The 12816-nt window shown below is 33.6% G+C and overlaps 2 protein-coding genes across 2 annotated transcripts; one reads left to right on the forward strand and one right to left on the reverse strand.

Moving 5' to 3' along the window:
• Positions 1-3308: 3308 nt before the first annotated feature.
• On the forward strand, positions 3309-8809 carry LOC143608323 (replication protein A 32 kDa subunit A-like). The gene is made up of 15 exons (XM_077083383.1): positions 3309-3419; positions 3515-3625; positions 4361-4458; positions 4535-4576; positions 4652-4729; positions 5001-5079; positions 5168-5215; positions 6677-6774; positions 6881-6922; positions 7619-7696; positions 7938-8016; positions 8088-8115; positions 8233-8332; positions 8493-8561; positions 8659-8809. The coding sequence occupies exons 1-15, from the start codon at positions 3354-3356 to the stop codon at positions 8732-8734; spliced, it is 1092 nt and encodes a 363-aa protein (XP_076939498.1). The 5' UTR covers positions 3309-3353; the 3' UTR covers positions 8735-8809.
• A 1484-nt stretch (positions 8810-10293) lies between these two features.
• On the reverse strand, positions 10294-11642 carry LOC143608339 (putative purine permease 10). Its single transcript, XM_077083393.1, has 2 exons — positions 11091-11642; positions 10294-10922 (listed from the first exon to the last, which is right to left on the reverse strand). The coding sequence occupies exons 1-2, from the start codon at positions 11563-11565 to the stop codon at positions 10426-10428; spliced, it is 972 nt and encodes a 323-aa protein (XP_076939508.1). The 5' UTR covers positions 11566-11642; the 3' UTR covers positions 10294-10425.
• Positions 11643-12816: the final 1174 nt, after the last annotated feature.

Raw genomic sequence — 12816 nt, forward strand, 5'->3', positions numbered from 1 at the left:
CGGTTTAATATTTTTGACCCAATTTTTACTTTTTTTGGCCCAAACTGTAAGCCCATAGCCCAATTTCATTATGATTATTATTGAACGATCAGCTTATTGCCCTAAAAATACCTCAATCGCTGTTGATGCTCATCTCCGATGCCCGTTTCTTCAGCCGCTGCTGATGCTTATATATTTATGGTTTTTGATTAAGTGATTAAATCATGTCTTAAATTAAAAATATTGTTACTTTGTGTTTTGAACTATTGACTTTTATGATTTTGGTATTAAGACTTAAGTATTATTATTAGATAACTTTTGGTGTTATATACCGCTATCCCACCGCAATAACCGATATCTCAGATATCGGTCATTGACCGATATCCGCTATTTTTTGGCATTAACTGCATAGATTGATTGTAACTTGTTCATAATCTGAATCCTTTTTTTCTGATGAAGGAAGTAAAACATTCAATTGAGGAAACATCAATTGATTGTGCTGTAGTTGGTGGTTTAGAATGGCGGTAACATGTGGGGCAACAGCAGGAACCACATCCGAATCGATTAAGGAAGTTAATGAAGAATTAGGGTTTAGTGAGGGCTCAAATGGTTCAGCCTCCGCTGTTGGAAACAAAGCGATATGTAGAAAGTTCCCACAAAAAATATCCAGATCTGGAGAGTAGCGGCCCATAACAATTTGCTCCACATCGTGGCCCACCCCTATAGCAGAGCCCAAAGCCATCCGAAGATCATCAGATATGGCCCAATTATCACCTATCAGCCCCGATTTGGCCTGGTCGATTGATTCTTTGTCAGATCTGGGCAGATTAACACCAACGCCAAACGAATTGGCTTCAGAACGAGAGAGTATTGCCTCCAATCGAGCCAGTAGAGATGGCGAACTAGGAAAAGAACCGGAAGAACAATCCACCGCTAGATCAATTTTCGGATCTGAGGACGGATCTGGAATAGGTGATGGAAACGAACCATCATCGAGTCTCGTCTCCTGTTGCTTCATCCAGTCGAGAAACACCTTTCGAAACTCCACCGCTTCAGCCCGTTCCTCTTCCAGTAACTTCAAGGTAGATTTGATTTCAGTGACATCAGTCTGTAATTGTTTGATCTGAAGCTCATGTGCATCGATACGAGCAATTGAACGAGTTTCCATAGTGATTAACAAAGTCAAACAACAGGTCTAGAGCAGGTCGGACCAATGATAGGGTTTGATATGTTATAGATTGAATTTAGAGAAGATAGTAGGGATAAAAAGAAAGAACGGTTATATTATTGAAAAACGTAAAAAAAGATTACAAGATATTCCCGGGTCTAGCCCTCTCTCACCGCATACGCGGGAGCCATGGCAATGCCATTTTAAACATAAAACATACTCTCTATCTCCCTATTAGCTATTAATACCTATTTATAGAATTATAAGTTGCACTTGACCCCTCTTAAAATAGACAAATGACAATTAGGACTAAAACTAGAATATGATTCCTATCATTTTAGCACATCAGTTCTATACAGTACATCTTGAAGAATGATACACCTCAAAACATACTCAAGATGCAAAGTCAAAACAAAAAAATATAACCATTTGAAAAATTAAGAGTATCCTTTAACCAAAGTGTGAGCAACCCTAAGAGTTAATTTTAAAGAAGTAAAAATGGAGACTTCTGCTGTAATTTTCCAGACACATAAATATTACTTCTAGTCCAATCTCATAAACAAATAAACCAGAAATAAACAAAATTCTATGAAGCTTAAATTCAAGCGGATAACAAAAATAGTACTGCGTTGGTGCTGTAGTACATAGGATCAAAACTATGATACATTTCTTGACCAGCCATATGTCAGATCTCAAACTTCATAGTCACTGGTTAGGGTTTGCGACAAAACACGGCTCCAATCGTCGATTCCTGTAACCACAACATCAATACTAATTATATCAATTCATATTCAAATCAAAACCTAGAAAGTCAAAGTTGAATTGAACAGAAAATATGAATTCAAATTCATGGATTTGATAAACCACAAGGTCAGATCCATACAGTGGCGATGTGGTAAAGGGAAGTGATTGATGGTTGATTGGGTGGTTGAGCAGCGGTGAGCCTCGATTGAGCATTTGTGAGAGAGAGAGAGAGAGAGAGAGAGAGAGAGAGAAGGAATTTGAATTGGGATCCAGTTTTTGTTTTTCATACGATTGGAAGGAGTTAAAAGCTTCATGGGTTGTAATACATGCATTAAAAGTTATACAACTCCTAATTTTAAGAGTTTTGTGTAAAAGACGCTTTTGTCCTTCCCATATGTATATTAATATAGTATAAGTAAACTTAAGAGTATACTAAACAAATAAAAGGTTAGCGTGGCTCTCATACGAGGGGTAGTTTTGTACTTTTTCTCTCCAAATAAAACACTTATCTTAATTCGCAGACTCTTCGCGTGAGAGGCTGAGGTGTATTTGCCTATTTGGGGACAAAAAGGGACAAAATTGCCCCTCACGTGAGGGGCACGCTGATGGGTTTAACGATCAGACTTAACAGGGTTAGTGAGGTCGGAATTAATTGCAAGTGAAATGAAAATGAAAGAACAAAAATCGCATATTTGAAACTATTAGATTAAAATTGCAGATTTTAACAAATCACATGAACAAAAACCGTTGTTTACTCTAATTTTTCATATTAATCCTCACAAAGTTTTTGATTGTTTTTACTTTCACAAAATTTGTATTCTAGCTCTAGTTCTTCGTTTTCAAAAAAAGAAAAAAAATTTGAATTACCATAAATTTATTCCATTCTATTTCTTACTTCATAACCTCATGCCAAAAGCTATCTTATATATTATTAAAAATCCCTTTAAAAAGTTAAAACAATTTGTAAATAAATAGCATCACATTTAGCAAATATTAAGAAAAAAATTGATAAAATATGCAATCTTAAATACCCAAAAATTAGGGGTGTGCAAACTAGTCAAACCTGCAAGACCCGACCCTTCTGTAAATAACCCGGTCTGCACAGTTTGGGTCTTGCGAGTATGTAAAAGAAAATGGTCCGACCCGTGAAACCCAATCCGGACCCGACAAGTCTAATGGTATCCTTATAACACTATTGTAAATAATCAAATCTGATCCAAGTCTGAACTCTTAGTCTTACCTTGGTTTATGATCACCCCCGCTAAAAATCTTGTAACTTATCAATATGTAAGGGACCAATTTTGTCAATCAATAAAATCAAAATAACACAAAGGAGAGCAAAGTGATACCTTTGGCGGGAACTCTATACCCTAATTGGCGGGAAAATCCGATTCATATATATTCCATCATTTCATTTGTTCAATTCAATCTCCACACAAGAGTAAGAAAGTTGTAAATCGTGATGTTCTCTGAAAGTCAGTTCGACGGCGGATCCCAGATCTTCAGTTCTCCGGCCACCGCAGCCGCCGTAAGTATTTCTCCGTTGAATATTATAATTTATTTATCCACTGACTGACTGACTGACTGACCTATTTGTTTATATAAATCATTATTATTATGTAGAACCGAGAGACGCCTGGACTCGTACCGCTTACGATTAAGCAGATCAGCGAAGCGTCTCACTCCGGTGACGATAAATCCAACTTCACTGTTTCTGGTGCAGATGTTGTTAATGTATGTCTTCATTTAATCATATTTTTTTTATTAATACTATGTAATGAATATGGTTGTAAAAATCTCGCCTAGGCGCATATTAATCACTATTTAGTCAAAATTGATTAAACTTGAAAATTTTATATATAAACTTTGGTGTATGTATTTATACTTTGAAATTACGTATAAAATTCTAATCCGATTAATCCCTGTTTCTCTTGATTAATCGCTAGTCCCTAACCCACCGTCTAACTAGCGACTCACCGTCTAACTAGCGACTGGTGACTAGCGCCTAGCGAGTTCTATAATTCTAGAGATGAATATAAATTTTAAGTTTTTTGCATTTTATTGAAAATTAGGTTTTAATTTTGTTTTTAGGGTAATTGCTGAAATTGAGATAGAATTCAATTTTTCATTTTAAGTGATTTATATGAATTTAATATGTATGCAACTCATATATTTTTGCCTTAATGTATAATAATCAATTAGTTTTTAAATACTCAAATGATTTAGACCTAAATTTTATTTTTGGCTAAAAATTATCAAGCTCAAATGGAAAAACTGAAAAAACCAAAACCAAACCAAAATGAAAAATGAAAAAAATAGGTAGGTTTCAAAAATCCAAAAACCAAAGTTTTGGTTGTTTGTTCAGTTTTAGCGCGTAACTGACCTAGACTGAAGCACGCTCACTATTTAGTTTAGTTTTTGATTGATTAGTTGTTGAAGTTGAGTTTGGCATTGAATTATTGATTTTAGGTGACTGTGGTGGGGATGGTGTTTAATATAGTGGAAAGGAACACTGATGTTACCTTCACTTTGGATGACGGAACTGGAAAGTTGGACTGCAAGATATGGTAAAATTATGCATATATTATTATTATTATAAGTAAATGTTTTTGAAATTAATGGTTTAAAGTACCTTGTTTGTAGGCTCAATGAACCATTTGATAGACTGCAAATGGAGGAAGTAAAGTGAGTGAGTTACTTGGTAGTTAAGTTTGTTGAATTTTTTGTTTTGCTGATTTTTTTTAAAAAATTTTTTGATAGAGAAGGGATTTATGTTCATGTTGATGGACATTTGAAAAGCTTTAAAGGTGTGAAGCATGTTGCTGTTTTTTCTGTTAGGTATGTTTTTTATAATTATCTTACAGTAACTTATTTATTAACTTATTATAACTGTAGTATTACTGTCATAAGGGTGCTCATATGAGCCAAATTTGTTTTTAATTATAAATCAAGTTCATAGTAAAAGTGCCTAGGTTTTAGATGTTGATAACATCTGTACACATGTAAGCCGATGAAATAGTGTAGATACTGGTCTTTCAAGATTGGATGAATGTTATATTTTGAATTATTTGGATGAAAATATGATGTTTTTTGGATCTTTTATTTTCAGGCCTGTGACAAATTTTGATGAGATCACCTTTCATTTCATTGCTTCTATTCACCATCATATGAGTACGTCCAAAGTTCAGGTATACAATATCAAATTGCACATCTTAACTTTAAAAAGATAATGGATTTGATTATGATGTTAACCAACTCAATTTTATGACTTTGCAGAAGATACAGAATGGGGATAGTGATACCATAAACTCAACTCCAAAAACAGCATGAGCTGATGCAAATGACAGTATGATTTTAATTTTTTATCGACTATATGTTAACTGTTCTTTGGTTGGTAGTGGTTTTATATTGCAATGTAGTCTCTATAACGATTTTAAGTTTCTTTTAAACATGTTCTATCACATATGCATTCTCTGTTTATCAAACGTGTTGTGAAGTATTAAAAAAGTAAACGAATATAATTTAGGTCAACCTGTCAATTAGTTTTGTGTGGTTTAAGATTGATGGCTACAAAATGGATAAACAGGCGTTGTGCACCATGTGTCCATGTGACATGTTAACCAATTTATATCACTGTAAGATCAACTCGTGTGTTTGTGATTCTAGTCTCGGCTTTTTCCTCGAGTCATCAAGATAATAATAGATATATGGGGCAAATCCCCAAATGGCCAACACAATGGGGATCCTTTTAATCACATTTGCAAACAAGGATGAGACCTCAAAGATCAAACCAATGCAACTGACCGAGATAACATGCCATGTAACCGTGGTCTATACCAAGTTCCTTATTATTACGTTTCCTATCATGGATCAGGTCAAATTGATTGAGTTTGTTTGTGAATTTTTACTTTAAATATCATAAACTTTTTTATATTGTTTATAACGTATGTTGAAAGGTGAAAACTTAACTTCGAAATTGGCACAACAATATTCACATATATTGTACCCACAAGCTCTACTTAGTTAAGTAAATGGTACCCTACACACATATTTTAATATAGTATGAACCGATACCGACCAGGTTTCTGTTGACTAATCGCCTCTAGAAGTTGATGAGCTTGGTCAGTTTACAACCGCTCTAGTTCTTTTAAAAGGAAAAGTTTGATTTTCCATATAGGATTTCATTATGAATCAAGAAAAATATTATATTGCTCTAAAATAATATGTACCAAATTTAAAAATATAGAAAAATATCTGTTTTTTCAAGTATCTCACATACCATTTAAGTTTGCAAAATGAATGAATCCATTTCCGCAGAAAAATAAATTGTAAATTGTAGATGACGAACTTATATTTTCCGGCCACTGCCACCGCTGTAAGCAACCATCACTCCGGCGACGATGAATCTAACTTAAATGTTTCCGGTGATTATGTTGTCAATGTATGTGTTTTATGAATATGCTTTTTATTTACTATGTTATGAATCTATTTAGTTTTTTAAGTTAATTGAAAATTAGTGGATGTTTGGTTTGAGGAATTTTCTTTATGGATTTAAATTCCAATTCCACTTAATTGATTTGCCAAACAAACACATTGAAAATGGAACTGGAATCCAGTTCCGTCGAATTCTATGAACCAAACACTCCAAAAGAAAAGAAGTGATTTAAATTCCAATTCGATCGCGTTCCTTTGAATTACGCGAACCAAACACTGGTTTTAGATTTTGTTTATGGTGATGTAATGAGTTTAATATAATATGGGTTGGAATTGAATTTTGGATTTTAGGTTAGTGTTGTGGGGATGGTGTTTAATATGGTGGATTGGAACAATGATGTTACCTTCACTTTAGATGATGGAACTGGAAAATTGGACTGCAAGAGATGGTAAAACTATGCATATATTATTATTATTATTATTATTATTATTATTATTATTATTATTATATATAAATGTTTTTGAAATTAATGGTTTAATGTACCTTTTTTGCAGTCTCAATGAACTATCTGATAGACTGCAAATGGAGGAAATAAGGTCAGTAACTTGGTAGGATGCAAATCAAGGCGTATTAGATTTCGGTGCACAAGCGAGTAAATTGTTGGTTTAAATGTAAATTGTTTAATGATAATTATTTTGAATATATATACACACCAGGGCCGCCCTTGGGGTGAGGCAAGGTGGTCGACGGCCACAGGCCTGACACCCGCTAGGCCCAGATTTTTTTTTTTATAAATTATATTGTATTTTTATGAAATACAATATGTATATTTAATGTTTAAACATAATTACATAACCAATGGTTTGGTCTAGTGGCAAAGGGTATTACTTCTAACTAAAAGGTTACGCGTTCAAGTCCCATTTACCACATGTTTAATTCTTTTTTTATACAAAAATTATTTACACAACCCAAATTATAACCAAGTAAACTCATAAAAAATTTAAATTGTTTAAACCCAACAAAATACTTCTTTTACTTAAGGTCCAAAAAAATTTTCGTCTTTGGCCCAAGATTTTTTTGGTATTCTCGGAGCCGGCCTTGATACACACATATACATATATATAAACACGCACACAAGAGTTTTGAAAATTTCGAGCCCCCAGTAAGAAGGGGCTGCTCTAAGCGCTCGACGAGACACACCACACCTAAAAGCCGACCATAGTTAAAAAACATTGTCTTTTTATAAAGATGAATTGTTTGTTTATTTTGTTGAAAGTTTTGATGTTTGGCAGAGAAGGGATTTATGTTCATGTTCATGGACACTTGAGAAGCTTTAAAGGTGAAACACATGTTGATGTTTTCTCTGCTAGGTATTACACTAACTTGTTTATGCATTTCTGATGTGCATTTTATAATATTGACTTGTTTTTCAACTTATTGTCAAATGGGTGCTCATATGAACCATATTGGTTCTTTATTATACATCAAATTTATTGTGAAAATGTCCAGGTTTTCATTGTTATTAACGAGATCATTATTTAAATATTGAATGTTTTATTTTAAAATATTTGGGTGAAAATATTTGTTGTTTTTCGGATGTTTCACTTTCAGGCCCGTGACAAATTTGGATGAGATCACTTTCCATTTCATTGCATCTATACATGTTCATACGCGGACGGACAAAGTTCAGGTACACGATATCAAATTACATATTATAGCTTCACTTGATTTGAATATGATACTAACAAACTTATCTTCAAGCCTTTGGAGAAGATACAGAATGGGGAGAGTAATAACATAATAAACTCAACTCCTAACACACCAAGTCAGGTATGATAACTTTGAATACAAATGTTGGATGCACAATCATAATAATGATATTATTATCACTTTCTTGATGAACAAGATTGTTTGTTTCACTTTCAGCAATCTGTACCTTTCAATCTTGATGGACTCAAAGGCGTTGACCAGATGGTTCTTGCTTATCTCCAACTTCCTGCAAACTCGTATGCTATGTTTCATTTTCATATTTGTAGTTTAAGAGTGTTGTATACATCATTAATAATTGCTTTGACCCGTTCCATAATTTGAGTAGACCCAAGTGAACCCATATGCGGTTTTTTGTACATTTTGTTATCTGATCGTTTCAATCGCTTGCTTTTGCAGTGGTAATGAAAAGGGCACACATACAGATGGGCTGGCACAGATGCTAAAGCTTCCTATCAACAAGATCATGTAATTTGACAACTCTAATCTCCATGTGTTTGTGTGTTTTACTAATTATTGTTTTTTTAATGTTAACATAAAAAAAATATTATCATTGGTTTTTTAGGAAATCGATTAGAATGCTTGAAGACGAAGGTGTGATATACTCAACAATCGACGAGTTCCACTACAAAGCAGCATGAAGCTGATGCAAATGACAGTATGATTTTAATAGTTTTATCGACTATATGTTAACTGTTCTTTTGGTTGGTAGTGGTTTTATATTGCAATGTAGTCTCACGATTTTAAGCTTTCTTAAACATGTTCTATCTCATATGCATTCTAGTTTATCAAACGAGTCGTGGGTGCACTTTAAAATGGATAAACTGCGTTGTGTATCATGGGTCCATGTGACGTGTGTTAACCGATTCATGTTACTGTAAGATCAACTTGTCTGTTTGCAACTCTAGTCTCGGCATTTTGCAAACGATGAGACCTCAAAGATCAAACCAATGCAACTGACCGAGAAAACATGCCATGAAACCGTTGTCTATACCAAGTTCATTATTATTACGTTTCCTATCATGGATCAGGTCAAATTGTTTCATTATAAACATTGAGTTTGTTTGTGAATAATACAAAGATCAATTTTAACCCACATTTATCTTAACTTTTTTATACTGTTTATAACACATATCGAAACTTAACTTCGAAATTGGCGCAACAATATTCACATATATTGTACCCACAAGCTTTATTTAGTTAAGCAAATGGTACCCTACACACATATTTTAATTTGATATGAAGTTCATGAACTAATACTGACCGGGTTTCTGCTGACACTCACCACAACCGGTTCTTATGAATCCACACATAGTTATTACTTAAATATTACTTAAATCGGCTCTAGAAGTTGACGAGATTGGTCAATTTACAACCACTCTAGTTCTTTTACAAAATAAAAGATTTGATATTCCATACAGGATTTCATTATGAATCAAGAAAAATATTATATTGCTCTAAAATCATATTTACTAAATTTAAAAATAAAAAAAAATACTTTTTTAATTATCTCACATACCATTTAAGTTTGAAAATGAATGAATCCATTTCCGAAAAAAAATAAATTGTAAATTGTAGATGACGAACTTATAATTTCCGGCCACTGCCACCGCCGTAAGCAACCATCACTCCGGCGACGATGAATCTAACTTAAACTCATTATAAACATGAAGTTTTTTTTTCAGTTTACTCAAACTTTTTATATATTATCGTGTCTACATAAAATTTTAAATTTGATGGGTTCCCATGAACCTACTGGGCTCTAATTGTGGGTCCACCTGATGAAGCCGCTACCAAAATGTATATTTTGGCTGGTATTGGTTTTATAATCCAATGAATTGTCTAAAACCATTTTTACTTTCTTTTAAGAATGCTCAATTACGGTTTGCATTCTCTGTTTTTCAAAGCATTCAGACTGCCCTATTTAAAATAATTATAAAAGTAAACGAATATTTATTTTATAATTTAACCCGTCAACCTTATTACTCTTCCGTCGAGCCCTGAGCTTGTGGTCCTCCTTTGAGTTTGGGTCCAATTGGATGAATCTGTCAAGTAAAGGTCAACGTACGTAGTAGCAATTCTTTTAGCCTGCTTACAACTTTATACATCATGTGAGCTTGTTTACAACCTCTTTAACTTGTTAACAACTTAAATACTACACGTCACAACCTGCTAAATCGATCATCCGACACAGATAATTAGATAAACGGTTTACATTGTTTTAAGTTTGCGTATATTAAGGTAGCTGTCCTTTAATTTTGATATATATGTGTCGCTCTAGTTACATGGTTTAGAAATATAATAACAAAACGTGCACCATAAATCGACTAATTCATATTTCTGTAAGGTCAACTTGACGATTTGCAATTCTAGCCTCGGCTTTCTCCTTCAAGTCGTCAAGATAATGTTGATAAATATACGAGGCAAATCCCCATATGGCCAATAACATTGCAATAACCTTCACTCCATTCATCTTTTCATGGAAAAACACTACTGCCAACACGGGCACAATCGGGATCCCTAAAGTACTAATCACATTTGAAAACAAGGATGAAACCTCAAAGATCAAACCCACGCAACCGATTGAGAAAACTTGCCATGAAACCGCGGTCCATACTAGATTCAATATGTACGACACTTTGCCAGACTCATAACCTTCCATTTCTCCTTTTATATCCTTCCATTCACCACTTGCAAATAGTCCCACCACGATTGCAACACTTGCTATCATGTTTTGGTACACGATCATATCGAATACCACTTTGTAGCTATGTGATTTTAAAATCTTCTGGAAGGCGAGTTGAGTCGTGGAAAGTATTAATCCATACCCTGCAAAGTCAAACTTTGTTTTTATAGATCAAAATAAACAAACTACAATCAAATGTACAATATTCGACATACGACTCATGTCCCATTTTCTGTAAATAAGGAATCTTTCAAAAGATGAACAATATATAGAGATGATGGTATAGAGATGATGGTATTATAACACGATACCTGCAGAAGCAGCAACGGTACATACAAACCCGATAATGTACTTGCTTTTAGAGATTTTGGCGGTTTGTTCAGAATCACCTTGGAAGACAAGTAATGTAGATGAAAAGCTAAGTAGAACGAGCGAATTGGTAATGAATGGAGTGAGCTTCTGTCCGTTTAAAAAGTATGAAAAGAAGGCGTTGAACGCAAGTTGACTTGCGCAAATCAATGAGTAGGTTGAAACAGGCAAAAAGTTCAATCCATAGGTGTATAACATGCAGTCTGCAGCCAAGAATGCACCAAGAAACATATAGAGCATGAAAAGAGTAACCCAAGATGGGTTGTTTTTGGTAATAATATCTTGTTGTTTTGAGGATGTTTTTGAAGGTAAATAGAACAAGATTAAAGGAAACATGAGTGGGAATCCAATAGTTTGAACAAGAGTTGCCATCCATTTACTATTTCCTCCTTTGTTAAAGTACAATCTTCCTAACATTGTGGCAACTGATTGGCCTGAAAGTACAAAAAAAGTAAACAATGCTATCTGCACCCACCACTTGTATTGTATAACCCTTCTTCTTCTTCCATCATTTTGGATTTCAGCTTTCCTATGTACATCTGTTTGAACATGAAAAGAACAAATTTGGATGTTGTACAATTTACAATGCAATCTTGGGATATCTTTTATAACTTATTAGTTATAATATCTCAGTGTATTCTTTTGGTTAACCGGTTTATGGGTTCAAATAGTTTAGTGGATCATTACCCAACAAATCAATTACATTATAATTTGATTTGATTGAATTGGTTTGACATAATTGATTTTTATGTTAGTGGATGACCCATTTCTAACTGGATCTTGGTTTTTAATTATGCAAAAGGTCTCAACCAAATCAATTAAATTATAATTTGATTGAACTGGTTTGACATAATTGATTTTTGTTGTTACTTTAAAAGATACTACAATTCTTGATAGTTGGGTTGTATCCGAGTAATAACATGTAAAACTTTTTTCCACCTATGTTTACATCCTAGTCAAACAATGACTAGTTTAACAAAGAGTGACGTAATGATTAAACCTCTTTTAATCATTACACAATTATTACTTTTTAAAATTTCATAATATACATAAAAAAATATAAATTAAAAACAAAAAAATTTGGTTGGTTCAACCATCGCTCCAGCCCCCCAACCACACACCCGGTTGTGTACGCATCTAACCAAAACCCAAAATCAAACCAAGCACACAACTAAGGGAGAAAGAGAGGGAGGGAGGGAAGGGGGGGGGGGGGGGGGAGAGTTGTTGGTTGTGGGGCTTCTTTTCCTCACAAACTAAGCTACTACATGTGGTCTTATTCTTGATTGTTGTTATTATTATTATTATTGTTATTAGATATTTGTGAGTGTGAATAACAAATAACTAATAAATTATTATCGTCTAATTAATATTAATTGATCTCGCAGTTAGGAACTACGAATTCACTTATGTAAATTTCCTTTTCCCCTTTTGTTTTACATCATGTAATTTACTTTCCTTTTAAATTTTTTTCAAGTTTTAAACCCATCACTTTTAGAAAACAAAAAAGAAAACGTTATGTGTTATAGATATTTTGTAAAAGCTTACTGCTCACTTATAAAAAATTATTATAAAACAAAGAAAAGAAAGTAATTATCGCATGATTGTTTGTTTCTAAACTAAAAAACAGGTTTTGTTATACACTTACCACTAGTATTTTTGGTATCTTCT

Source organism: Bidens hawaiensis, unplaced genomic scaffold, assembly GCF_021521415.1.
Source record: "Bidens hawaiensis isolate Kalapana, Puna unplaced genomic scaffold, B.hawaiensis_p1.1 tig00419364_1, whole genome shotgun sequence".
In the NCBI taxonomy this organism is placed as follows: Eukaryota; Viridiplantae; Streptophyta; class Magnoliopsida; order Asterales; family Asteraceae; genus Bidens; species Bidens hawaiensis.